Source organism: Eptesicus fuscus, chromosome 24, assembly GCF_027574615.1.
Source record: "Eptesicus fuscus isolate TK198812 chromosome 24, DD_ASM_mEF_20220401, whole genome shotgun sequence".
NCBI lineage: Eukaryota > Metazoa > Chordata > Mammalia > Chiroptera > Vespertilionidae > Eptesicus > Eptesicus fuscus.
The window spans coordinates 324,949-350,519 of NC_072496.1; the positions used below are offsets into that span (position 1 = coordinate 324,949).

The following is a 25,571-nucleotide window of genomic DNA, read 5'->3' on the forward strand; positions in this document are numbered from 1 at the left end:
CGTGGGCCAGTGACCTGACTGCCCTGCTTCCTCCCTGCAGGCGCCCCAGCCTCCCGGCACCGCGTCCCCCGAGCCCGGCGACCAGGACAGCAGGAGCTCGTCTCTGCACGCCCCCTTCTCGGCCGGATGGAGCTGCGTTCCCCTCCACGGTGCGTTTCGTGCTGGTGCGAGGCGGGGTCGCCCAGGCGGTCGCGCAGGGGTCCTTGCTGTGGGCGAGGAGTGCCATCCACAGCCGAGAGCCTCGTCCTCACGTGGGAGCGGGGACCAGGCGTTCGCACGTAGAGGAGGAGCCTGTGTGAACGTCTCTGATCAGGAGACAGGGCCGCGTAGCCATCCCTGCAGGAGAGGATGGTGACGCCATCTCAGCTGAGGATCAAGGCCGCGCTCCCTCAGGGGCTGAGCCGTGGGGACGGGATCCGGGAGATGAGCCACGGAGAGCCGCCTCCTCCCCTCCCTCCCCTCTCCTCTCCCTCCCTCTCCCCTCTCCTCCCCTCCCCCCGCCCGCGAGCCTGCGGAAGCGGTGCCCGCGCCCGGGCTCGGTGCCGTCTGTCAGCGCTGTTGCGGCAGACGGGCTCTCGCGGCGTTCGGGGAGCGGAGTGAGCAGGGTCGGTGCCGGGCCGGGGTAGGGTCAGGGCGCCCCTGGTTGTCAGGGGACTCAGGAGATGGAATGTGGGCTCAGTTGTGTTCACTGCTTCAGGCGTTGGGTGAAGGTGGACTCGGAAGGACGGGGTGGTGGCTGGCCGGGCCCCTCCGCGTGCCCCAGGTCTGGCCGTCGGGATGGCGACCCCGTGGCCGTCAGCGTGGTGACCCATCTGCTCTGTGGCAGGTGTGAGCCCAGAAGTGAGCGAGCTGCTGATGGAGGCTCAGCTGCTCCAGGTCACCCTTCCTGAGATCCAGGAGCTTTACCGGACACTGCTCACGAAGCCCAGCCCCGCCCTGCAGACGGGCCGCAGCTCCCCGGGCAGACCCGGCGGCGAGAAGGTGAGTGTGTGGCGGGGAGGGCGCGGCGGCCTGGGGGGCGGAGGTGCCTCTTGTCTGGAGGGACAGGTGTCTGCAGGGAGCAGGTGCCGTGCACCACCGCTCCCGCCTCGGTGTAAAGGCGGCGGCGGCGGCGGTTACCTTTCTCCTGTGAGAGACGCAGCAGAGATGAGAGGCGGTCATAGTGGGAAGCCTTTTGAGAGAAACCTTCAGAATTCTCAGGCGTTTTCCGAGTTACTGTTTAGCTCCTGCTTCGTGCCTCTGACCTCATGAGAGCTGGTGGGAGGACGGGGTCGGTGCCGAGTGCTGCCTGGGTGCACGGGCTGCGTCCCCCTGTCCTGCGCTCACGGACCCGTAACCCTCAGGGCCTGGAATACGCTGGGATCGGGGAGTCTCATGAGCACCGAGGCTGCTGCGGCCGTGTGCCCTGCACGTCTGCGGGCGGGGGCCCGTCCTTGGAGGAGGGGGTGCTGCGGGTTCCCTAGGAGCCGGGGTCGGGATAGGCTCTGCAGTCAGTCCCGCCTCTGGCTGCCGCTGAAGGAAGGAGGGAGGCGGCGCCCACCGCCCGTGCGGGTGGGTCGCCTGGGGGTTGGGTGTGTCTGGAGCATCTTTTCCCAGAACCCTGTGAGGCACTTGCGGGAGGCTGCCGTCCCGCGGGACCCGGGGGAGGGGTGACGTGGGTCCAGGCAGTGGTTCTCAGCATTGACGGGCGCGTGGGCTCTCACGGCGGACCGCAGCCTCGCGGGGGTTGGGTGTGGGCAGCTGGAGGTAAGCCGCTTTGCTCTCACCCCCCCAGAGCGAGTGCTGCCGTGCCCAGCGGGAGGGAAGCAGCAGCCTGGAGAGGAAGCCGAAGCGCCGCCCCGAGAGAGACGGCCTCGCCGGCGAGCACTGGGGCCGCGTGCGGAAGGTGTGGGCCCCCGGGAGGAAGAGGATCAGACTGGGCCACCCCCAGGACACGGACGCTTTCCCGTTAGAGAGCGAGCGCGGCTACGCGGCGGTCCGCCCGGCCGACACCCACTCCCTGCCCTCGGACACATCCTCCTCGGAGCAGGAGGACTCTGAGGACGAAGACGCCATCTGCCCGGCTGGGAGCTGCCTGCAGCCGGAGGGCGATGAGGTCAGTGCGGCTTGGCCTCGAGGACGCGCTTCCCCTTAGCTCCGCGCCTGTGCCCGCCCGCCCCGCCGGTCTGTCTGTCCTGCTGCCTGCTCCGCTCTGAGGGACCTCTCCGCCGGGCTCCGCTCTCACCGCTCCGGGTCTTCTCCCTTTTCCTGAAGAAACTCTTCTCCTTCCTCCTTCCTCTTCCTGCTCCTCCGGCGCCACCGCCCTGGCGCTCGGCAGGTGGGGGGTGCGATGGCGCCGTGGCTCAGAGTCACGGGCGCTGTCTCGGCCCCAAGGCAGCCACGACGAAGAGCGGCTCTGACTCGGTTGCTTCGCTGCCGTCCCCGTGGTGGGGCGGCCGCGGCGGCGCCGGCCTGGATGCTCTGCGGGGCCTGCCGGATGCGCCCGTTCTCCCCTCAACACCCGTCTCCCTGCTCTTTGTAACCAGGTGGACTGGGTCCAGTGTGATGGCAGCTGCAACCAGTGGTTCCATCAGGTCTGTGTTGGTGTCTCCCCAGAGATGGCGGCGAAGGAGGACTACGTCTGTGCGCGCTGCGCCGGGACGGCCGCGCCGAGCCGGAAATAAACCCGCCCCTTGTGGAGGGGCCGCCGCCGTTCCTCAGCAAAGCCACAGGACTGGGTCAGACCAGCCTGTACACGGTGCTATTTCTATTCCGAATGGATCGTTTTCCAGAACTCTTTGGAAAAAAGAAAAAAAACAACTAAAAAATTTTTTGACACCTTTTGTATTTTTTCCTTAAGAGCCGTTTGTGGTTGTTGGGTGACATGCTGGCTGTGTGGCAGGGTTCCCGCCCACCGGAGGCTCTGGCGCTCGCACCTTCTCACGCACAGCACCCCACGCGCTGCCGGACCCCCACCAGCCCAGCTCCGTCTCGTGCCCAGAGGCACAGGAATTCCAGTAAATCCTCGTGGGAGGAGTTCTCCGTTTACTGTTACCATATTGGGAACTTGAGTTTTCACTTTGGGGTTTTGTTGTTTCTTTATCCGCTTTTCTTTTTCCTCGTAGACTAGGTTTATTTATCTGAGCAATAACTTCCATGTTGTTTCAGTGGCTGGAATTAAAACAAACAAACTTCCCATGAGCGTGTTAGTGTTCAGCATGTGGGTGGTGTGCGGAGCGCCCGTGTCGGTCGGTCCCGGTGTCCCCGATGAGCCCGTGGCCTAGCGAGTGCCGAGGGCTGCCCAGCGGGGCGTCTCCGGCCGCCTCCCCCTGCTCCTTCGGTGGCTTGTCTCTCTGGCGATGACTGTGGATAAGTGCTCGGTCCTGCGGGAGCCACCGGACTGCAGCCCTTCTCGCTCTGCCGGGGGCGCGTGCGCTGGCCTCTGCCCAGCCGGGCTGCGGCGGCCGTGGGCGTGCTGCTCACACTCGGGGCCGCTGCTCCAGCCCCACGCGTCGAGGATAGAAACGGTGTCCGAGGCCCTGCTTCCTCCGCGCGGGCAGTCGCTCCCAGACTCGGGATCCGTGCTCCGTGCAGGAGTGGCCTCTCGTTCCCTGTGAGCTGACGGGGATCTGGGTGAAGTGTCAGGGGACACCTAAGGGTCTGGGAAGCAGGGTGTCGCCTTGTCTGATGGGTGATGGGGCCCACAGACAACTCTCCAGGTGCAGTCTGGGATACGGCAGTTCAGCCTTTTTAAATGTCCAAATCCTTAGAGCCCTCGACCCTGGGACAGGATGCCCGCTGTCCCGCAGCGTTGAGATGAGACGGAAGCTTAGAGGAAGCCTTTGCTGCAGAGAGCGTCTGCCCACCTGGTGCCCAGCTCCCTGCCCCACCAGCTTTGCTTGTTCACCTGTGGGTCGTACACAGTGCCAGCCAGAAGCGCCCGTGTTGAGGGGGAGTCTGCCTCGCTGACGAGGGGAAAGGCAGGAGTGAGAGTCACAGGTCCCTGAAGGTCAAGAATGTCAGCTGCTGGTCAGTGCACCAGCCCTGCCCGAGCACCGGTCCCACAGACCTCTCGTCACTGGTGTTTCTATCTCAGGACGTTGCCTTCCAGCCGATGCTGGGGTGCCTGGGACCACTGCAGAGGGGTGTTCCCTAAAAACCGTGTGTTGAGGGTTCCCTGTGAGGCCAGGCTGTGTCCCACAGAAACGCCTGAACATGGGAACAAAGGCAAACGCTGCCTTTTCCATGTCGGCCCTCAGCCCCGAGGGGAGCGGCTGCGAGGGGCCCGGCCCAGCGTCCACGTCAGACTCGGGCGTTTCTCGTGCAGCCTCCGGCCTGAGAGAGTCTCGGACGCGCTGTGGGAGGCCGGCGGCTGGCACCTTCCTTCCAGCTTCCCAGGAGGTTTCTGTCTCGTTAAAGCCAGAGCGGCCGCCTGGGGGGGAAGCGGGTAGAACCCGAGTCTCCCGTTTCGTTCCACGACGCGGAGCTTAGGATCTCGTACTCGGAACCGCATGCCGGGGAGAAGAGCTGAGGACACAGCGGAGAGCACGGAGCACGGGGCCTCAGCCTTGCCCGGCCCTTTAAGCCTCAGCTTCCCCAGATGGGGGGGGGGGCGCGATGGGGGCACGCGTGCGGGGACGGGGATTGTGATAGAAATGTTACCAAAGAGCCGCCCAAACAGCACATTGTCTCAATAGGAACTTACACAAAGGAAAACGGTTGTAAGCCCATTTCAAAGCTTAAAGAGCCCATCTGTAAAGCGCGTGTCACTTGGTGCAGCTCTGTGTCCCAGCTCTGCGTGTCCCAGGGCCGGGCAGGAGGCGTGCGGCCACGCTTTGTCCTCCAGTGAGCGCTGAAAGCCAGCCGGAGCCGGCCCGCTCCCGTTTGTTCTGGGCTCCCCGTGCCAGGACGCGGGGCTGGGCACGGCGGGTTTGGGGGCGTCTGGTTCCGGGGCCCCCTGCTGCACTGCGACAGGGTGGACAGAGCCGTGTGACCTGTCCCAGGTGAGGGGACGCGGAGGGCCTGATCCTGCTCTTCCCTCACGTGGGAAAGCAGACAAACTTAAAAAGGGCCTTTCTGAGGAAACAAAGTTCTTGGCTCTATTTAAAGCAAGAGCCAAAAACACCCTCTCTTCCCAAGAAAACCGAGCTCCTGGCAAACGTCCCTGGTTCCAAGCCTGCCCTTGCCAGTACTTTTCCATAACCCCAGTGGGAACACGGACTAAAGACCCTTTGGCACAGGCTTGGGATAGGAAGGGCGACGAGGGACGAAAGACACGTGTAGCCCGTCTGGTGTTGCTCAGTGGTTGAGCATTGATTGACCTATGAACCAGGAGGTCACGGATTCACAGTGAGATTCCCGGTCAAGAGCACATGCCTGGTTGCAGGCTCTTATCTCCAGTGCAGGGCGTGCAGGAGGCAGCCGCTCAATGGTTCTCTCTCATCATTGATGTTTCCATCTCTCTCTCCTCCTCTGAAATAAAAATTTTAAAAAACTCTTGCACTCATTTCATTGATCTATGTAATGATTAAAGCAGTCCCTATAGATCGACTATTACAGAGCTGGGAACAAATACCACTGAACAGGTGAGAAGAGGCTGTGGGTGCTCGGCAGGCCCGGGCCAGGGGTGATTTCTCGGGAGAAATGAGCTGGCTCGGACCAGGGGGCTCCTGGAGCCATCCTGAGCCACGGACTCGGCCCTTCCAGCAGACTTGGGATTCTGCTCACTTAACGCTACTAGTAAGTGGTCACCGTTCCTTCGGGTGACCCTCCATGGCACGTGGCTAGTATCCGTCTCACTGAAGAGGTGGCCGGTGCTAGAGAGGGGCTTTGCAATCAGAGGAGAGGAGACCGACCTGGGCCTGCACCTCGTTCTGGGGGGAGCCCGTCTCCGGGGGCTTGGCTGGCTCCTTGTTGCAGGCTCTGGGTTTCGGCCTGAGCACATGGGGTCCCGGTGTTGGGGAGCCTGCTTCACGCCTCTCCCTGCTGCACCCCCCCCCCTCTCTTGTTCCCAGACACAGAGTGGGCCGTGTGGCTTGGGGCTACAGCTGCCAGAAGTCATTTGCTTTTTTTGTGGCCCCGGTTGTGAGGCACTTGTTTTCTAGCGAGCTCTGGAAATCTAGCGCCGTCTGGAGCTGCAATGACCATCGTCACAAGGACAAAGGCCTGAGGGGTCCCCCTCACAGACACAGGACAAGTGACCAATGCCGTCTCCACAGCGTCTCAGGGCTGCCCGGGTCCCGCTGTGCAGCCTCAGGCGGTCCCACAGGAGGCAGCGGGCACAGGCCTGGGCCCTGTCGCCCGGGCACGCGTGAGTGCCCAGCCTGACTCCATCTCATTCCCATCCCACTCCGCTGGCCCTCCTTCCCCGCCCCCCCCCCCCAATAAGTTCCTCAAACACAAGAGAGAACAGCTTTGGGGGGGAACTGCGTCCAGAAAGGAGGGCCGTTTGGAGAGGGACTGAGATGGGGGTGGGGGGAAGTGCCTGGATAGAAAGACTCCCCTGGGCCCTATTTCCACTGAGCCGCCCAGAGGAGAGCTGTGGCTGAAGGCAACTCTGGCTGCCACTCGGCTTGGCCACCAGAGGGCACCATGAGTCCCCACAAGAGCCATGGATCTTCCTGCCGCGTGGGGTTTGTCCCGCTTTTGCCAGTTACTAGGTGAACCAGTTAATGATGCGGATTCTTTTCAATCGATGGGGTTACGCTTTTGACATATATGCGATTTGATATGTATGCTATTGTATTGACAACAAGCTTCAAAACTTCATATGTCAAATTTTCTGAAGGTGTTAACATCATAGATATTTATACGCTTAAAAATGTCAAATTTTGTGCCAAAAAAAAAAAAAAAGAGCATTTGCAGGAAGCTTTCATTATTTTGAAGAAAAGTGCTAGCGATGGACATTACTTTGAATAAAGCACTCTAGATGTTTCTCTTGAAATTGTTGTGTTTTCTTTGATGACAAAATCCGAAGCACTAACCAGTTAATCCGCATCATTAACCAGGTAATAATTAACCTGCATTACTAGGGGGTGAGTGTAGGCAGCCTTCGGAGCGTTCAGGCATACCGGGGCTCCATGCCCTTCCTGAACAACACCTTCCGGCCTGGGCCTTGGAATAGGCTTATTGATGGGAAGAGTAGAGATGGAGGGTCCAGCCTCTCCTCTGGATCCTGGGAGGTTGCAGGGAGAGGCTGGCCTGGTCGGAGGGCAGGTGTGCTGCCCGGACACCTGTGACTGCTGCCCCAGAGCCTCCTCAGAGGAGAAGGGCCAGGACGGACTGTGGGAGGGCTGGCTGGGGCCTCAGGCTGGGGCCTCAGACATGGGTGCTGATCGTTCCTCTGGCCCACAGACTGAGCCCGGGGAAGCAGGTGTGTGTGTGGGGGGAGGCACATAGGACTTAGGGGGCTTGGAGCTGGTGGCTGAGCCCAGACCATGACCCAGGTCCGGTTAACACGGACCTTGCTTCCCACGGCACCGTGGTCTCAGCCATGCCGCTGCGTTCCTCAGATGCTTCCTAGCACTAAGTGCCCGCACCGTCCGTTCTTAGGGTTTATGTGGACGTAATTCTAACACGCGTGAGGTCACTTCCTGTGGGTGTGGGCGAGGGCGGCCGGAACGTCAGTGCGAGGTTGTCCCCTGTTGGCTTTAGCTGTTTCCATTGCCCGAAGCAGGACTGTGTGGCTCCCTGTGCTGAGAGCCTGCTCGGTGTCAGACGTTTTTTGTTGTTTGATTTTTTAAAATATATTTTATTTATTTCAGAGAGGAAGGGAGGAGAGAGAGATAGAAACATCAATGATGAGAGAGAACCAATCGACTGCCTCCTGCACACCCCACACTGGGGATGGAGCCTGCAACCTGGGCATGTGCCCTTGGCCAGAACCGAACCTGGGACCCTTCAGTCCGCAGGCTGATGCTCTATCCGTTGAGCCAAACCAGCTAGGGTGGTGTCAGACGTTTTATTGAACCTTTGCAATTCCTTCATCTGCCAAACAGATAGAGCAGCTGAGGCCGTGGAGAGGCTGAGAGACATGCCGAAGGTCACAGCTTCCGACCCCAACCCCGGGGTCTTGGGTGAGGGCTTCGGCGCCCGTGCCCTGCCCCAGGGCCATGCTCTGTGTTGCCGACCTGGAGGCCGTGGGCAGGCAACTTCCGGCCTCCCACCAGGTGAAGGAGGTGCTCTCTCTCAGGTTCCCGTGCACCTCCCTCCCTCCCTCAGCTGACTGGTCGCCTCAATCTGCCTCCCCCGCGAGGCCTGAGCTGGCCCAGGTGAGAGCAGGCACCTCCTCGTAGCCCTGGCCGGCACCTGACCGGCACCTGGCAGGCACCTGGCAGGCAGCGTCCCAGGAGGAGGTAGGATTTTATGGACCGGATGGGTGATGGCTACAGGAATGAGGCTGAAGCTTAAGAGCCTTTGTTCCAGATTTGCACTCGCGGCCCAGGCAGGGGAGGCTGGGGCCGCAGCCCACGGAGTCTGCATCCACGCTGGGACCGTGGGACGGCGCTGAGAGCAGGGAGCGGGAGCTGTCCTGTCCAGTGCCTGCAGCGTGGACACACCACCGGGCTGGGGACCGCAGAGCTTGGAAAAGCGTCGTGAGCAGTCCTCACCAGAACGGGTGGGTGTGTGTGTGTGTGTGAGTAAAGGCAGGTGCTGTGGGCCCACTGGCAGGGAGGGTTCAGCAGGGGAGACGCTGCCGTCCCCTCTCGTAGCCAGGAAAACCCAGCAGGAAGAGCCCTGGCCGGGTAGCTCAGTGGGTTGGAACATCATCCAGATACCAAGGTTTAATCCCCAGTCAGGGCACACACAAGAATCACCCAGTGAATGCATCCATAAGTGGGACAAATCAATGTTTCTCTCTCTCTCTCCTCTCTCCCTTCCTCTCTCTCTAAAATACATTTTAAAAATAGCTCTAGCTGGTGTGGCTCAGTGGATAGAGCGTCAGCCTGAGGACTGAAGGGTCCCGGGTTCAATTCCCAGTCAGGGCACATGCCTGGGTTGCGGGCTCGATCCCCAGTAGGAGACGTACAGGAGGCAGCCGATCCATGATTCTCTTTCATCATTGATGCTTCTATCTCTCCCTCTCCCTTCCTCTCAATAAAAATAAAAATATATATATATATATATTTATATATATATATATATATTTGTATATATTTTATTGATTTTTTACAGAGAGGAAGAGAGAGGGTTAGAAACATCGATGAGAGAGAAACATCGATTAGCTGCCTCCTGCACACCCCCTACTGGGGATGTGCCCGCAACCAAGGTACATGCCCTTGACCGGAATCGAACCTGGGACCCCTCAGTCCACAGGCCGACGCTCCATCCACTGAGCCAAACCAGTTTCAGCTAAAAAAAATATTTTAAAAAAAGAAAAGAAAGAGCAGTCGAGAGGTTACGACCCCTCCTTCCTGAGCTCTCAGAATCGACAGCCAGCCCTGCCTCACCCTCGCGGCTCAGAAGGAGCACGTGAGACCCCGAGCGCTGATCTGGACGGGACGGAATTTGGAGTTTGAGAGGCTGGGTGTGGGTCTTTTCCCTTCCTGTCCCCCGAGGCCTGGGGGAATAAGCAAGAGGAATGCTGAGCTCCTGATTGGGCTTCTAATGGAGACACTCCCGGTCCTGACAAGTTAAAAGAACATTGCGGCCGCGGCCGGGGACACCCCATTTTTCACGGAATAAAATGGATGGCAGCGCCGACTCCCTGGCTGGCAGGCAGGCCGCCTTCCTCCACCGGCCTGAGCCGGCTGGGAACAGGCTTCCGGTGGAGTGGGGGGCAGCGAGCCGGCCAGTCGCGCGGCTGGGCTCCTGGCTCCATGCCAGGAGGCTGCGGCCCTTTCTGGCTCTGCGCCCTGCAGATTCACTGTCCGTGCGGGGAGCAGGACAGAGAGAACGGGGCACAGCGGCCGGTCTGGCCAAGCCACCGTCCTAGGATGGCCTGGCGAAGGGTGGGGCCCGGCGTCCCGTCCCAGTCACGACGACAGACGGACTCCCCCTTCCTCCTCTGCCCTGGCCCAGGCTGCGCTGCGGGGGGCGGGGGTGGGGGGGCTGACCTCCAGGCCTCGGGGCGGTGGGTCCCGCCTGCCTCCCCCAGGACTCCCCGAGGTCTGTCATCACCGCTCCTCACAGCCGGGAGGTGGCAGCCGCTGCCCGCCCGGTGCTCTGAGGCCGGCTAATGGATGGCCTCCAGTTGTACCCGGTGTTCCCGGCGAAGTGATGGGAAAACAGCTTCCGCTGCCTCTCCCCCCCCCCAGGATTCTGCTATAAAGGTGGCGCCCAGACTGAAGTGGATCTTCCAATTGTGCTGCGGGAGGGGCGGGGCCTGCCCCTCCTCCCCGAGGGGCCCCAGGTTGTCTGTGCAGCCCCCCCCCCCCCCCCCCCAGGCCCCGGTCTCCCCAGGCCCTTCCCACCGCCACGCGATCCACACTACAAACGACCCGCTTTAAAGGGACATGCCAACCCTGGCTGGTGTGGCTCAGTGGATAGAGCGTTGGCCTGTGGACTGAAGGGTCCCGGGTTTGATCACAGTCAAGGGCACACGCCTGGGTTGCAGGCTCCATCCCCAGTGGAGGGCATGCAGGAGGCAGTCCATCAACCACTCTCTCTCATCATTGATGTTTCTATCTCTCCCTCTCCCTTCCTCTCTGAAATCAATAAAAATATATTTTAAAAATAATAAATTAAATAAAGGGACATGTCGGCATGAAGAAACTAGCTTGTGTGGAAACCCTGGTCTTTAACCAATGCGAGCTCCCTCTCTTCCTCCCCCTCCCCCTCCCCCTCCTCCCCTCCCCCTCCCCCTCCCGGGTTCCAGGCACCTTTAACTTCTCCCCAGGACCCCCCTCTTCCTCACCAGCCCTCAGGCTCAGAGCCCCTGCCCTCCAGGTGACACCTGTAGGCGGCGGTGTCCTGGGGGTGGAGGGGGAGGGGGAGGGGAGGGGCTCAGATCGCAAATGGCTGTTGGGGAGGGGGCTCCCGATAATGTGGCCTTAACGGGCCATGAGGCCTCTTTCTGACCTTCAGCCGGAGGCTGGGCGCTGGGAGCCGCGGGCTGCGCTACAGGGGGCGGGGGGGGGGAGCATGCCAAGGGTGGGTCCACCCCCTCCTCCCCTCCCCCCCTCCCCCCTCCTCCTCCCCGCTCTTTGCTCTCCCTCCTCCGGCCCCCTCCTCCCTCTCCCTCCTCCTCCCTCCGCCTTCTGCCCTCCCCCTCCGGCCCCGCCCCGCGCCGCAGCGCGCACCGCCCTCCCGCTCCTCCCGCTCCTCCTCCCGCTCCTCCGCCCCCTCCCCCTCCGCCCCCTCCCGCTCCGCGGGCACCGCTCCGCGATCTGCGGCAGAGCCTCTGGCCGAGTTGGGGCCGGGCCGGCGCGGGGACTGGGGCCGGGGCCGGGCCAGCGCGTCCTCGCCGCCGCCCCTCACGGCGCCCTCGCGCGGGGCCGGGGTCCTCCTGCCGCTGCGGCCGCTCCGGTGAGTACGCACCGCGCCTGCGGGGCACCCCTGCCCCCAAAGTTTCTCCTCCCGCGGGCTCTCTGCGCAGCCCGGGGCGCCGGGGGGACCCTGCGCGGGGCTGGGGGGTCGGGAAGTTGCGGCCCGGCGAGTTGGACGTGTCCGGACGGGAGGCTCGTCCTGGGGACCCGGCTTCTCTGCGGGTTCAGGGCGGGAGGGGGGCGCAGACTCCGCCGGCTCCCGGGATGAGCCGCAGCGCAGGGCGCCCCCGCCTCCAACTTGGGGACCTGGTCCCGCCGTGGTGGGAGGGCGGGGAGGGCCGGGGCCCCAGGAAGCAGAGGCCCCGATCCTGGCGAGGGTGGGATACACGGCGGGGTCGGGAGGCGCTGGGACAGGAACTTGGGGCGATGGCGGCCCCCCCCCATCTCCGCAAATCTCATGACTCAGCAGGACAGGGCGTCCTGTCCGCACCAGCGCCTCCCCAGGGCTCAGCTCCCCACCCAGCCCTCTTGGACTCCTCCCTGACCTTTCCCATGGGGGGCCCCCTCCCCTGCTTTTCCCTCACCCCTATTTCAGGGCACAGGGTTTTTAACTAAAAAGACATCACTTAGGCTTCCAGCCCTTGACCCCAGGTCCCCTCCCCCTCCTCCCCCCTTTTCATCCCCACATCCTGAAGGTGCCTCCCGGACACCCCAGCCCCGGGTATGTGGGGGCTGCCAGAGCCCCCCTCCCCTTGGCAGCACCCCCTCCCAGTTAGGGAGAGAAGTGGGTGCTCGCAGGCCAGCAGGAGGAAGAGAGAGCAGGGCCCACGGGTGGGCACACCCAGATGGGGAGGGTGGGCATGAGCAGGGGAACTCCTTAGGGTCTGGGTGCCCAGAAAGACAGGCAGGTGGGCGAGGGTCTGACGGGAGATGGAGGCTTCCCTCTCCCCTCCGCCCACGGCTGCCCCGTGTGGTATACATGGTCCCCAACTGGACCATCGAGCCCGGGTGACCGGGCACTGCTTCAGAGGGGTGGCCATGAGGGGCAGGGCAGCCCTTAGCCCTGTCGCTGTCTCCCCTGCTCAGGTCTGAGCCCAGCCTCCAGGCTGCAGGACGAGATGCAAAGGGGAGCCATGCCCAGCACCCCAAGGGCCGGGTTGGAGGGGCAGGGCAGTGCTGATGCAGTGGGACGTGCTGGCCTGGCCTGCGTCCTGGCGGGCACTGCCAGCTGCAGCCTGTGCCGGGGCCTGGGGGGGGGGGTGTGAGTCAGCGTAGGGGCCCCACCAGGCCCCTGTGGCCAGGCCCAGGGAGTCCAGCCCCACCTCCGTCATGGGCCCCTGGGGCGGACCAGCGCTGCCTGACCCCTCAGTCCTGGCCTCCGTCTGCCATGTGGCCTGCCTCTGCCCACCTGGCTCTCAGACAGGTCTCCGGCCTCCTCGTCTAGGAAGCCCCTTGGGGCCTGGCTTTTTCTGGGGGCCTCTCAGGCTTGGTCCTCACCCCTCCCCTTCCTGTCTTGCCCAAGGAGGAGCTGGGGGGCTGCAGGGAAGCTGGGGGCGGGGGGGCAGAGAGAAGTACTCCAACTCCCGCCTCACCTGGCCCTGGTCCTGGGCCCCAGGCTGCTCCTGTGAGTCAGCTTTGTTCCAGGAGCTTTTTGGGCAACTTTATTGGGGGGGGGAGGGGGTGGTGATGCCAACACAGTCCTCTTGCTCAGCTTTGCAGCCTGATGGGCCTGGCACCCACAGACCAGGACCCAGGACCCGGGTGGGAGCGGGGTTGGTGTTGATAAACGTGGCTCTTTCCCCTACAGACAAGCTGGCAGCGGCTCCTCTCTGGCTGGTCCTGGCTTTCTCCGTCCACGTCAAAGGCACGCCAGGGGCAGGGAGGCCCTTTCTGGAGCTGGGTCTGGGTGCCTCTGACCTCCCCCTCAGGCAGCTTCCAGCGGATGGGACAGGGGTGCAAGGACCTGGGGGCGGGGGGTGGGGTTGAGGACCACCAGAGAGACCTCGCTGGGGAGGAACTTGGGGGACAGGAACTTGGGGCGATGGTGCACGCCCACCAGCCCCAGGCCCTTCCCCTTCTCTGGATGAGGTCCTCTCTCGGTGGGGTCTCTGCTCTCCACCCCCAGACTGTGCAGCCTCTTGGAGAGCGAGTAGAGGGAGGGGTGGCAGGAGGCCTGGGAGTGGGTGTGGGCAGGACAGTGAGCATGGAGGAAAGGCAGGGGCTCGGTGTTCGGGAAGAACGGCTGGTCAGCCGTCCTGGACAGGAGTGTCCTCGGGCAGGCAAGGCCGTGCGTGAGCAGAAACGCGTTCAGTCAGTTCAGAGCGTGGCGTGGGGGCTTTGCTGACCCAGGTTCCGGGCGGAGCGGGGTTTGCTCTCCTGGAGCCAGAGAGCGCGAAAGCCCGGGTGGCAGCCACGCTCTTCAAAAGGTGGGCCCGGCCGGCGTGGCTCCGTGGTTGAGCGTCGACCTACGAACCAGGAGGTCAGGGTTCGATTCTGGTCAGGGCACATGCCCAGGTTGTGGGCTGGATCCCCAGTGTGGGATGTGCAGGAGGCAGCCGATCCATGGTTCTCTCTCATCATGGATGTTTCCATCTCTCTCTCCCTCTCCCCTCCTCTCTGACATCAATTAAAAAATACATATATTTTAAAAGAACGCACCGTAACTGTGACAGGTGTTAGGAAGGCATGCAGGATGTGTTGAGAGCGTAGAATGGGGTCACCTGACCAGGTCTGGAGAATTTCACCTGTGGAACAGGTAACGATACTCACCCCACAGTCAAGGGTAACGGTTAACTGGCCGGCTGGACAGGTGCAGCCGGCGGCGTCTCTCCGCCGGCACAAAGCAGAGAGGCCTGGACTCAGTCACAGGAAGCCGGTGAGGAGCAACGCTTTGCTGGAGAAAAGTCACGTCAGGGATATTCTTCCCACGAAGCCAGACTGCCTGCCTGGCTTCCGCCTGCTTCTGCCACTCGCCCTGACTTTGGGCAAGTGATCCCACCTCCCTCGGTCTTCCCATCTGTAGAATGGGCACAGAATTCCTGTCTGTGACGCAGGTTGTTTGGGGGGAGGGTGAAAGGAATCAGTTCCTGTGAAGGAGGCCCCTCCCCTGCCCACCGGCCAGGCTCCGTTGGGTCCCCAGATGGGGGAGCACTTTCCACCCGATTTTCTGAAAGGTGCAGCGGGAAGAGCCGCTCCAGCCTCCTTGGTGGCCCCTCTGCACCTCACCCTTCTGAGCTTCAGGCCGTCCTTCGTGCCTCGCGAGCTGCCTCTGGTCGAAGCTTAACTTCTGCGAAGGGTCGGCCCCTGCCACCCTCTTCATCCCTGGAACTGACAGTCCAGGGCAGTGGCCCAGAGTGAAGGGTAAACTTGGCTCCAGGCTGAGAGGGCCGGGACCAGTCCCTGGGAGCCTGGACTGCAGGGAGCGCCTGGCTGCTGGCTTCCCCTAAAGAGACCTGGACTTCAGCAAAGGGCCCACAGTTAAACGTCAGGACACAAAGGGAGTGAGCAAACGCCTCCCCAGAGGGTTTCCGGACCGGACGAGGACAGAGTGCCCACACGGGGTGGGGGTGGGTGGGAGTGGGGGGCCGGGGGGGTGCTGAGTTCCAGGTCCCTCCCAGACTTTGCCCACTAGCAGCATAGGATACTGGCCCCTGAATCTCAGAGGTTTTTGGTGCCACCAAGCAGCCCCCCCCAATTGGAAGTCGGGCAGGAAAAGAAGGGGGGGGTACCCTGCTGTTGTAAAGTCAGGAGAGGGTCTCCTTGGGGTCTCTTGTTTCCACCTGAGAGAGGGTTCGTCTGCTGCCTGCCCGTGGAGCATGCAGAGGATGGGTGAGAGCCTAGGGGAGAGGCTCTGGGGTCCTGGGGAAGCACCCGGCGGGGGGGGGGGCGCTGACATCACCTCACAAGTGAGAACCACAGAAAGTTAGCGGTGACCCGGGCTAGGACCGGTGCTGGCGAGAAGAGAAGCGTGGAGCTAATTGAGGGGAGGGGGGAGGAGGGGAGCGGAGACACTCCCTCTCCCAGTTTGACTCTCACCGAGTTAATAAGCCGCCCTGGCTCCACATCAATCCTGGCGCTGCAGGAGGCAAAGGGAAAACGCAGCCGAGAAATTGGATTAGCTCCTGGATGCTGGGAGCTGCGGCTGCTGCCGGAGGCAGGGGGGCAACCAGGCCTGGCCTGCATCACAGCCCGGCCAGAGGTCTGGGCTTCTCAGGGCGGCTGGTGGGGGAGCAGCAGGGCTGCCCCGGGGCCACGACGGTGACAGAGCCAGGTCCTCACCGCTGCAGGGGATGAGGGCGTCCCTGGGGTGTAGACAGGGAGATCTGCAGGCCTGGGGAGGGCAGGCAGGAGAGGCCCGCACCCCCCCCCCCCCCCCCCGCCGGCCCCGGCTCCACAGGCCTCGCTGGGACAGCAGGTGGGATCTGGCTCTGGGGGTGATTCCGTGAGATAGATGCCCTAGGACCGTGATTCTCAAAGCGTGGTCCACGGGCCCCTGGGAGCCCCCAAGAATGCTCAGCCTGGCAGTGGTGGGGTCTGCTTGCGAACTTTAGACTCCAAACCGCCGCCGCCGCCATCTGTGACCAGGAGCGAATGCAGGCGAAGCGGCAAGCACGTTCTGGAGGCGGCATTGGCGGGCTGCGGCGCTCAGAGCAGAAGGCATGGTGGGAAGGTGAACGAGACAGTGGGTCCGGGACCAGTCCCTGTCCTAGTGACAGAGGTTGTGGGGAAGAGGGGAGGGAGAGAAAGGCATCTGAGATGGTATCTGGGCTGAGTAAACCCGCTCGCTGACAGGAAGGGCTCACCCGAAGCAGGGGCTGCTTCTGATTCCCCCGTGATGACACGTTCCACCTGTGTCCCAAGTTCTGCCGGTTCCCTGTCCCCAGGGTTGGAGCCAGGACGAGAGGCTGGGACCCCTGGCCTTGCAGCCTCTCACCGTGTCACACTGGCCAGTCCCCCTCTCACTCATTCATTCATTCATCTATGCAACAAGAATTCACGAGCAGGCACTCTCTGCCAGGCTACGGTGGTGACAAAGATAGAGTGGACGCAGGCCCTGCCCTCATGACCCTTATCGTCCGAAGGAAGCGAGACATGAAGCAAAAGGATCACACGATTGATTATTTCATGACAATGACGGTAATTGGGGTGAAGTAAAAGATGCTCAGCGCTCGAAGGGTTGACAAAGAGGTCACTGGCAGAGTGGGAGTAGCGGGTGGGTGGCCACCATGATTCATGGTCAATGGGGTGAGGGCACAGGCGCTCCTGGGCCTCCTCCTGGGATGTCAGGGCTCGCCTGACACGGGCAGGTGTGTGTGGAGGGCACGCCGATGGGACAGGACGCCTGGCAGGGTGGGCTCTGGGATGCGCTCCGAGGTGGGAGGCAGGATCTGCCTCTCATCCTCCAGGTGACCTTGGGCTTGTCACCTCCCCTCTTTGTATCTCTTCCTTCCTCTGTGAAGTGGGATTTGACCAGGAAGTCCAGGCAGTTCCTTCCCATGGTCCCGGAAAAGTCGTAGAGGTTTTCAAAGTTCTTCCCCTGGGAAGACAAGAAGACAAGAAAAGGATTTAGGGCCGAAACCGGTTTGGCTCAGTGGATAGAGCGTCGGCCTGTGGACTGAAGGGTCCCAGGTTCGATTCCGGTCAAGGGCATGTACCTTGGTTGCGGGCACATCCCCAGTGGGGGGTGTGCAGGAGGCAGCTGATCGATGTTTCTCTCTCATCGATGTTTCTAACTCTCTCTCCCTCTCCCTTCCTCTCCGTAAAAAAATCAATAAAATATATTTTGAAAAAAAGAAAAAAAAGAAAAGGATTTAGGAACAGGCCTGAGGAGGCTCCTGGACCACTCCCGGGAGCAGGGAAAGATGGAGAGCAAGGGGACCATGGCCCTTTGAGTCACACATGGAGGAGCGGGCCTGGCAGGGAGGAGCCGGCTGCTGTCACTGCATGGAGGGCGTCCCGGGAGCACTGGTTGAGAACTGAAGCAAGCAGGGCTTGGCTGGGTGGTAGGCAGCACCTTCCTGCCTGTGGGACAGTGATGTGGGCGGGCGGTCGAAGGGATGGACAGAGCGTGTCAAATGGACGGCCCAGCAAGGCAGAGCGAGCTGTCAGAGAGCGGCTGGGGTGGGTGGATGGCCTTCGTCCCTCCTTCAGACCGGCCCCTGTATGTGTCTCCTCGCCGTGCCACTGCTGTCAGCGCTGTCTAGAAGCTGTCGGGTCCTCTTGGAAATGAGTTTTTGAGCGTAAGCGATCCCCAGTTCACATCTCCTGGTGACACGTGTGGCCAGCCGTGCAGTTGTCATGCTCCATCAAGTCGCGCCCAATGACACCTTTGCTCTCTTGTCCTGCTGAAATGTAAACATGGCTTCTGGGGAGTGTGTTCATTGTTGGCAATGTGATGGCTGCGGAGGCTGGGTTTGGGGGCTAAGGAAGGCCAAGGCCCAGAAACAAGGGCTGGAGGTAGGCTCTTTGAGGGTGTGGGATCGGCAGACCGCGAGGCCTTCTTCCCCACAGCAATCCTCTCTCTAGAAATGGGGGATGGATCAAGGATCCTTTGCGACTTTTTGCTTTGTGACCCATGTTCACAGGCTCTCGTGTGGATGTAAGTGTGTGTGTGTGTGTGGGGGGGGGGAGCGGGGGGTATTGCTCTTGTGCATGTGTCTGCCTGCAGATTACACAAGGTCCGATGGAACCCTGCTCCCCACGTCCTCTGTGACACATACTCCACATCATAAAAAATATGCACAATGTCAGAAAGGCAATAGACTGAACCTATCGCATGAAGGACTTCAGGTAGATACAGAGAGGATTTCTGAACTGTAAGCATGGTTAGACTGTTGTGAGAGAAGATCGAACAGGTGCTAAGATTTCTTTCAGAGAGGAGGAAAGCCAGGGGCAGGGGAGGTCTGAGGAAAGGATCCCCTCCATCCCAGGGTTTATGTGGGTATAAAGAGGCCTGACTTTCAGAACCATGGACAGCACAAAAGCCCTCCCCCCAATACCAGAGGACCATAAAAAGCGGAGGCCTGAGTTTCAGCACCACGGACAGAGACCAGTCACTAGCTACTGCTGGATTTCAGCACCACGGACAGAGCCCCCTCTCCAGCAGGGTCCCAGGAAGGAAGATAAGGCTGGTTTTCAGCAGCCCATGCCACTCCCTTCTCACCGACTTTCCAGTTTTGGAGACAGAGGCAGGGGCGAGTGTTGGGAACGTTATTCCCACCCTTTACTGACTTGGACCGTGGCCAGGCCACCTCCTCTCTCTGGGCCCCACTTCATACTCTGTAAAATGAGGAGGGTGAGCTCCCAGCTCACCGAGACTATGAACCTGAGTGCCTAGGACTGTCCTTCCCTGGAGGTCCGGAGGTCGTTGGACGTGCATGGCCTGGTGGGGCGGGGGGCGGGGGGGCGGGGAAGGGAAGCCTGGCTGGTGCGATCGGAGTTCAGAACCTCGGGTCCCGGAGTCTGGCTGTGGTCAGTGATTCGCATCTCTCTGCAGCATTTTGAAAGGTTGAGAGCACAGGCACATTCCAGATCCATCGCTCGCAGGAAGTCTGGGCTGCAGTGGGAGCACCCTGGCTGGATCAAATGGCACGGGGCCTGGTGTGGGGAGAGGGTGGGCAGACGCTGGAAACTGCCCAGAGCTCTGAGCCTGGGAGAACCTGTGATGGTGGGAGAGAGGGCAGAGTGCCAGGCTGTGCTGTGGTCCGTGGGCCTGCAAGTCCTACTACAGGCCTCTTGGGCTCATCTAAACAGGGTCATTCTACTTCCAGGCCCCAGGGAGCCCTGCAGGGTGCAGGAGCTTTCTCCCCTTCTAGTTTCTTTTCCCCGCCCTTCCTCCCCATCTCCGTCTCTCCCTGGACTCACGGGCTGTGTGGCCTTCGGCAAATCAGTGGACCCCTCTGAGCACCTTCCATGGCACCATAAGGCCACTCTGCAGGGAGCCTCCTAGGAGAGCAGGGTTCCTGCCCCTGTCCCCCATCAGCATCCCACGTGCCCCTCAGACACCCCAGGGCTGCATGCTGTACCTTTATTTACCCCAGTGACCCTTCCTGGGAGTCCACCAATATTCTGAATGGTGGGCAGTGTGGACACCCCAAAAAAGCAGGCAAGTCCAGTTCCAAGAATTAAGAACTGTGGGCCCCTGCCCCCTCCCCTGCAAAGTACAACCCGAGAAGGCTACCCCACAGGCCCCCTTGCACAAAACCCACCTCTCTCTGGGGAAGTAACCCCCCTCCATGGTTCCGTGTGTGTGTGTGTGTGTGTGTGTGTGTGAGTGTTCACCACCCCAAGGCAAGTCTCCTTCCACCACCATTTATTCCCCTTTTGCCCTCTTGGACCTCCACAGCCCCCATCCCTTTGGCAGTCACCAACTGTTGCCTATGTCAATGAAGTGTTTTTGTTTGTTTAATCCCTTCATTTAATCCCAAGCCTCCCTCCCCTCTGACAGCTGTCAGTCTGCTCTCTGTGACTCTGTTTCTATTCTGTTTTTTTTTTTAAATCTTTATTGTTGAAAATATTACATATGTCTCCCTATCCCCCCATTGACCCCCTTCTACACCCACCCCTCTATTTTATTTGTTAGTTTATTTTGTTTATTATATTCCCCACATAAGAGAAATCGTATGGTATTCGTCTTTATCTGATTGGCTTATTTCACTTAGCATAACACTGCCCAGGTCCACCATGCTGCCCCAAAGGGTACGATTTCCTCTCCCCACCCCCGCCGACCCCCTGCATGGTTCTGCGAGCCAGGGAAACCCAGGAGTCCCACGCCGACCAGGAGGGCAGCATGAAACATCTGATTACACAGACCCGCCACGGTCCCTGCTGAATATTTCACCCCGGAGCAATGATCCATTAGTCACCATCAATTATTCATCCCCATCAGGGCCAGAGCCAGAGCCAGGGACGCAGCCTGGGAGCAGCTGCAGCCAGGACCCCACGCCCACTCTACCTCCTCCCCCGAAGGCAGCCAGCACTCTCCCCCACCCTCGCCCACCTGGGGTCCTCCTGGGCACCCACCTCTGAACCGTGCCCCTGGGAGTCAGGTGGCTTCACACCACTGAACAGATGGCCAGCCAGTCACTGGCCGAACTGCACTGGGGTCCAGGAGCCTCGCAATGAGGATTTCCAAGAACGAGACGCAGACATGCTCTCGTTACCAAGCCGACGAGCGTATTTGGCGGCAGGTTGACGGAGCATACGTGGCCAAAGGTGCTGGGCGGTGTGTCCTTGAGGAAGATGCCCACTGCCAGCCCAGCCCCAGCCCCATCGGAAGGTCACCTTTCCTCAAAAGAGGTCCCAGGCTGAAACCGGTGTGGCTCAGTGGATAGAGCATCGGCCTGCGGACTGAGGGGTCCCAGGTTCGATTCTGGTCAAGGGCATGTACATTGGTTGCGGGCACATCCCCGGTGGGGGGAGTGCAGGAGGCAGCTCATCGATGTTTCTCTCTCATTGATGTTTCTGGCTCTCTGTCCCTCTCCCTTCCTCTCTGTGAAAAATCAATAAAATACATTAAAAAAACAAAAGAGGTCCCAGAATCCTGGGTTCTCAGAGCTGAAGAGAAAAGGCCCTCGAGGCCACGCCAGCAGTGCCACGGGCGCCCTTCAGCCACGCGCAGGCAAATGGCCCCCTGGCCTCTGTGGACAGTTCTAATCCTTCAACATCCATTCAGTAAAGATTTCCTGAGCATCTCCCAAGTGCCAGGCACAGAACAAGACCCCAGGCTCGCCCCCAAGCAGACCAAGCTCTTGCTCTATCAGAACCCTCTTTCTAAGAGTGGGTCCAAACTCATCTCCGCGGACCCTGTGCTCCCCGAGCCTCATCAGAAATGAGATGCAGAGTCAGTTCTCTTGAAGACCAATGCCTGGGGCTCCCTGTGGTAAGACTAGGACCCAGCTTGCTCCCGCAGGCTGGCCTTGTACCCCAGCACTGCCTGATCCCTGTTTGGGCAGTGGCCTTGGGAATGGACCTGAGCAATGGGTACTCCTGATGCTAGGAGTTCAGGCCCCCAGGTCCCTCTCCCCTCACCCCCAAGGGCGAGGTACACACGCACGCGCACACACACACACACACACACACAGGCACACAACGGGCTTGCTTCAGAGGCGTGTCTGCAGCCTCAGTCTCTTGGCCTCTTTGCTCCACCCCACCCCCAGCTCCTCTCCTCCTCCCCTTCCCCACTGACCCTGAGGGAATGATGTCACTGGGATCCCAGGATAGAATTACAGCCACCAGCAGCCCCATGCCCTGTGCCTTGAGAAGACTGGCTGATCCCCGATGGGGGAGGGGAGGGGATGATGGGAACAGCAGTGTGTGTGTGTGTGTGCATGCATGTGTGTGCGTGTGTGTGTGCGTGTGTGTGTGTTCTCCCTTGCATTTGTGAAGTGATGAGTGATGTTCTCCGTACGTGGGCATAGGGGCCTGCACTAGTCTCCTTCCCTCCCCTCCGTCCACCTGCCCTGTCCTGGTGGGCTCAGCAGCGAGGGCAGTTTAGGGGGTTCACACGGGGCCTGGCTCCAGGGGGTGGAGGGGGTGCCTGCCTTGCGGAACCCAGGGCTGTGTCGCTGTAGGAGTGGCCCCCTTGGAGCGGCTCCGTGAGCATTTAGCCTCCACGCGGTTCCAGGCCACAACCAGAACCTGCTTGATTGTCTGTCTCCCATCAGCCCCGGAGGTTGGGTGAGGGGCCCCCTGAGGTCAGGACCGACGGGCATCTTTCTCAAGGACCTTGGGCATGAACAACCTAACAGCCCACACCCATCCGTTCTGAAAGACCCCCAGGACCCTCCGCGCCCCCGTCGCTCAACTCCTCCCGTGCCCGGGAGGCCCTCCTGCTGCACCGGGCACCTGGGTCCCTCGGCCCACGCTTCCCGGCAAGGTCTCCTGTAATTTTTCGGGTGTGGGCCTGGATGAAGGATGCTCGCTTGACAGGGAGGAAAAACGCAACTCAGGATTTTGGGTTTTGAGCCAAGTCCCTCTGTAGCTCGCTTATCTCCGACTGGACACATTCTCTGCTCGGTAGCTGGGCCACGGGCCAGGAGGCCGAGGCAGGGCTCCCAGGACTGTCCTGCCTTCTGCAGACCCAGCTGTGCCCTCCCACAGCGGGCACAGGGTCGTCAAGGGAAGCTTTCACCACCTCCTCAAATCCCACCTGCTGAGGCTGGCATGCAGGGAGCTGTGGCGCCTTGCATCAACCCATTTTACAGATGGGGAAACTGAGGCTCAGAGAGTCCAGGACCGTGGCTCTTGGGCCTGTTAGGGGTGGTTCTCCGCCTAGCTCGTGTCCCGCAGAGTGTAGACAATGGGTTTCGGGGTAACTTGTTCTTGGCCACTTGGGGAGCTGGGAGTGGGGAGCCCCTGCCTCGGACCAGGAAGCTGGACCCCACCTTCAGGAGGGAAAGAGGGAAGTGGTGACCTCGCTGTGATCCCTGAGACCCTGTCTGTCTGAGGCTGGGATGACAAGGAGCAGAAGGTGACGGGGGGATCTGCGGGCCACAATGCTAAGGGGGACCAGGCCTCTTCGGTGGGTGTGCGTGCCCCCATCCCAGGGGCTCCCCGGCACTCACCCCGAGTCCTCTGTGCACCTGGGACCCTCTGAATCCGATTCCCGACGATCTCGCCCCTCCTCACTCCCAGAGAACATGCCTTCGGCAATGTGCGCCCGTCTCCCCAGCTAATGGAGCTGGGAAATGCGCATTCATTTTTCCCCTGAGCTGTGACAGGCATTAGGAGATTTGCCCTGAAATGTGGATCGAAATAAAACCCCGGTGTATTTTGCAACAGAGCACTGAAAAGGAATAATGCAGACAGCTCACCCAGACACCAGCTTTCAAGGTTGCCTTCCCCAAAACTTTCCTCTCTCCCCCTCCCTCTCTTGCAGACCCGCCCCCACCCCTGCCCGCCCCGCTCTCCTCCTCCACCCCTGCTGTGCTTCCCAAGGCGGAAGAGCCGGGGTCGCTTTGGAAACCAGGTTAATTGATATCCTGGTTCCCAGCAGCCCTTCCTGTTGGGTCAAGTCCGCTGCTCATCCAGGGTGTGGGCTGGTCCAGGCTCAGCCCAGTTAGCGCCCTGGCCTCATCGCCAGCTCAGAGCACGCCCCGCCCCAAACCACGTGGTGTCCCACGTCCTGTCCCACCTCCTGGCCCATTCACACTACTTCTCACGGGATTGCTTCCCAGGAGCCTTTGTGGATATTCAAGTCTCTGCCCCTGTCCAAGGTCCCCAGGAAACCCCACCTTGTCCCGAAGTCTTTTCTAGCCCCAGCCGCTCACCTCGGCCTGTCCTTCCTAACCCGTGGCCCCTTTAGCAGTTACTAGGTGTACCGGTTAGTAATTCGGATTTTGTCATCAAAGAAAACACGATAATTTCAAGAGAAACATCAAAAGTGCTTTGTTCAAAGTAATGTCCATCGCTAGCTACACATTTCCCCATCTTTCAGGTAATTTGTGGGTACCGTCCCAATAGAACTTTTCTTGTTTTGAGGCAGACCATTCAGAGACCCAATTTTCCACTTCTTCGTACGTTTTGAAGTGCTGCTCAGAAAGTGCATGTGCCGTCGATCAGAACAAGTGGTCATCTGAAGGAGCAAGGTCTGGTGAATACGGCGGGTGGGTTAATACTTCCCAGGCAAGATCTTTTCACGTGTCTTTACCTGGTTTTGAAGTGTGTGATGGTGCATCAGCATGAAGCAAAATTACTTTGCTGTGTCTGCTGGCCCATTCTGGTGGTTTTACGATCAAAGCGTAGTTCAAATTGATTATTTGTTGTCGGTAGCGATCAGTATTAACGGTGTCACCTGGTTTTAGAAGCTCATAATACACCACACCTTCCTGATCCCACCAAACGCAGAGCACTGTCTTCTTTCCAAAGAGATTTGGCCTTGCAGTCGATGTTGATGTTTGACCTGGATCAACCTATGATTTTGTGCGTTTGGGATTCTCAAAATAAATCCACTTTTCATCGCCAGTCACAATTCGATGCAAAAAAGACTTTCTTTTGTGCCGTTGAAGCAACATTTTACTGATGACTTTTTGGTTTCCCATTTGTCTTTCGTTCAGTTGATGTGGCACCCATTTTCCTTCCTTTAAAATCTTTCCCATTGCTTGTAAATGATCAGAAATTATTTGCTGAGCAACGTTTAATCTTTCTGCAAGTTGTGTTTGAGTTTGACACGCATCTTCATCCAATAATGCTTGTCATTGTTGGTCTTCAAACTTTTTCTGTTGACCTGGACATTCTTTGTCTTTCACATCGAAATCATCCTTTTAAAGCATTTAAACCAGCGCTCACACGTATCTTGAGATGGAGCATGTTCACCATACGCTTCCCGTAGTATACGATCACTTTCAGCACCACTTTTCTTCAAAATAAAGCAATGAATTAAAACTTCCCGCAAATGCTCTTTTTTTTTTTGCACGAAATTCGACATTTTTAAGCGTAAGAATATCTATGATGTTAACACCTTCAGCAAATTTGACATATGACGTTTTGAAGCTTGTTGTCAATACAACAAAATAGCACACATTTCAAATCGCATGTCTATCAACATATGTGTGACTCCGTCTGTTGAAAGAAATCCGCATTATTCACCCGTACACCTAGTATTTATCTCCTCCTGGTGACCCCTCCTCCACCTCCTCCTCTCTTGCTATTTAACTTTCTGCTTAGTTGGGGGTCCCGTCTCCCAGCACCTGGCACCGTGTGGGTGCTCGTGGACCCAGGAAGGGGCCAGCCGGAGGTCAGGTCTCAGGGCGGCCTCCTCGTGTTCCCTTGCCCTCTCCGCCACCCGCCACGCCAGGTCGCCTTCCCTGTGCACCAGCCCTGACCATGGCTGGGGGGGGGGGGGCGTGGCCGTGAAGGGTACCTCCCCTCCCCGAGTTCAGTCTCACTGGGGGGACCAGACGGGCCCAGGGAGCTGCCACGGACGGGACGTGGTGCTAGAACAGGTGTGGGCCGGGGAGGCTAGCCGGGGAGGCCGAGTTCCCTGCCAGGCTGCAGCCAACCCACCAGGAGGTGGTGTGATCAGAGGCCCCGTGTCTGTGGGTCCGGTGGAGGGGCCGAAGGTCCTTCCACGGCTGACGGGCGTCACTCAGAGTCCTGAGGACCCTGCTCTGGGGACTTCTGTGAAGTAAGACGAGACACCAGAGGGGAGGAGGATGAGGCCGCTGC

At 60.1% G+C, this 25,571-nt stretch overlaps 2 protein-coding genes across 3 annotated transcripts in view; both read left to right on the top strand.

Annotated features, from left to right (window-relative positions):
- The window catches only part of KDM5B (lysine demethylase 5B), a 37,934-nt gene extending 34,759 nt beyond the window's left edge, over window positions 1–3,175 (top strand). The window contains exons 24-27 of one of the 2 annotated variants that reach the window (XM_054712905.1): window positions 41–149; window positions 827–981; window positions 1,775–2,095; window positions 2,596–3,175. In XM_054712905.1, coding sequence (XP_054568880.1) covers window positions 41–149; window positions 827–981; window positions 1,775–2,095; window positions 2,596–2,838 — 828 coding nt within the window. In that variant the 3' untranslated portion in view covers window positions 2,839–3,175. Of the gene's footprint in view, window positions 1–40; window positions 150–826; window positions 982–1,774; window positions 2,096–2,525 lie in introns of both variants that reach the window. The other variant, XM_054712906.1, reaches the window with a different exon arrangement.
- Window positions 3,176–11,425: 8,250 nt separating this feature from the next.
- Window positions 11,426–25,571, top strand: part of SYT2 (synaptotagmin 2) — a 40,541-nt gene continuing 26,395 nt past the window's right edge. The window contains exon 1 of the mRNA XM_054713016.1: window positions 11,426–11,445. The gene's annotated coding sequence lies outside the window, so the exon portion shown is untranslated. The remainder of the gene's footprint in view (window positions 11,446–25,571) is intronic.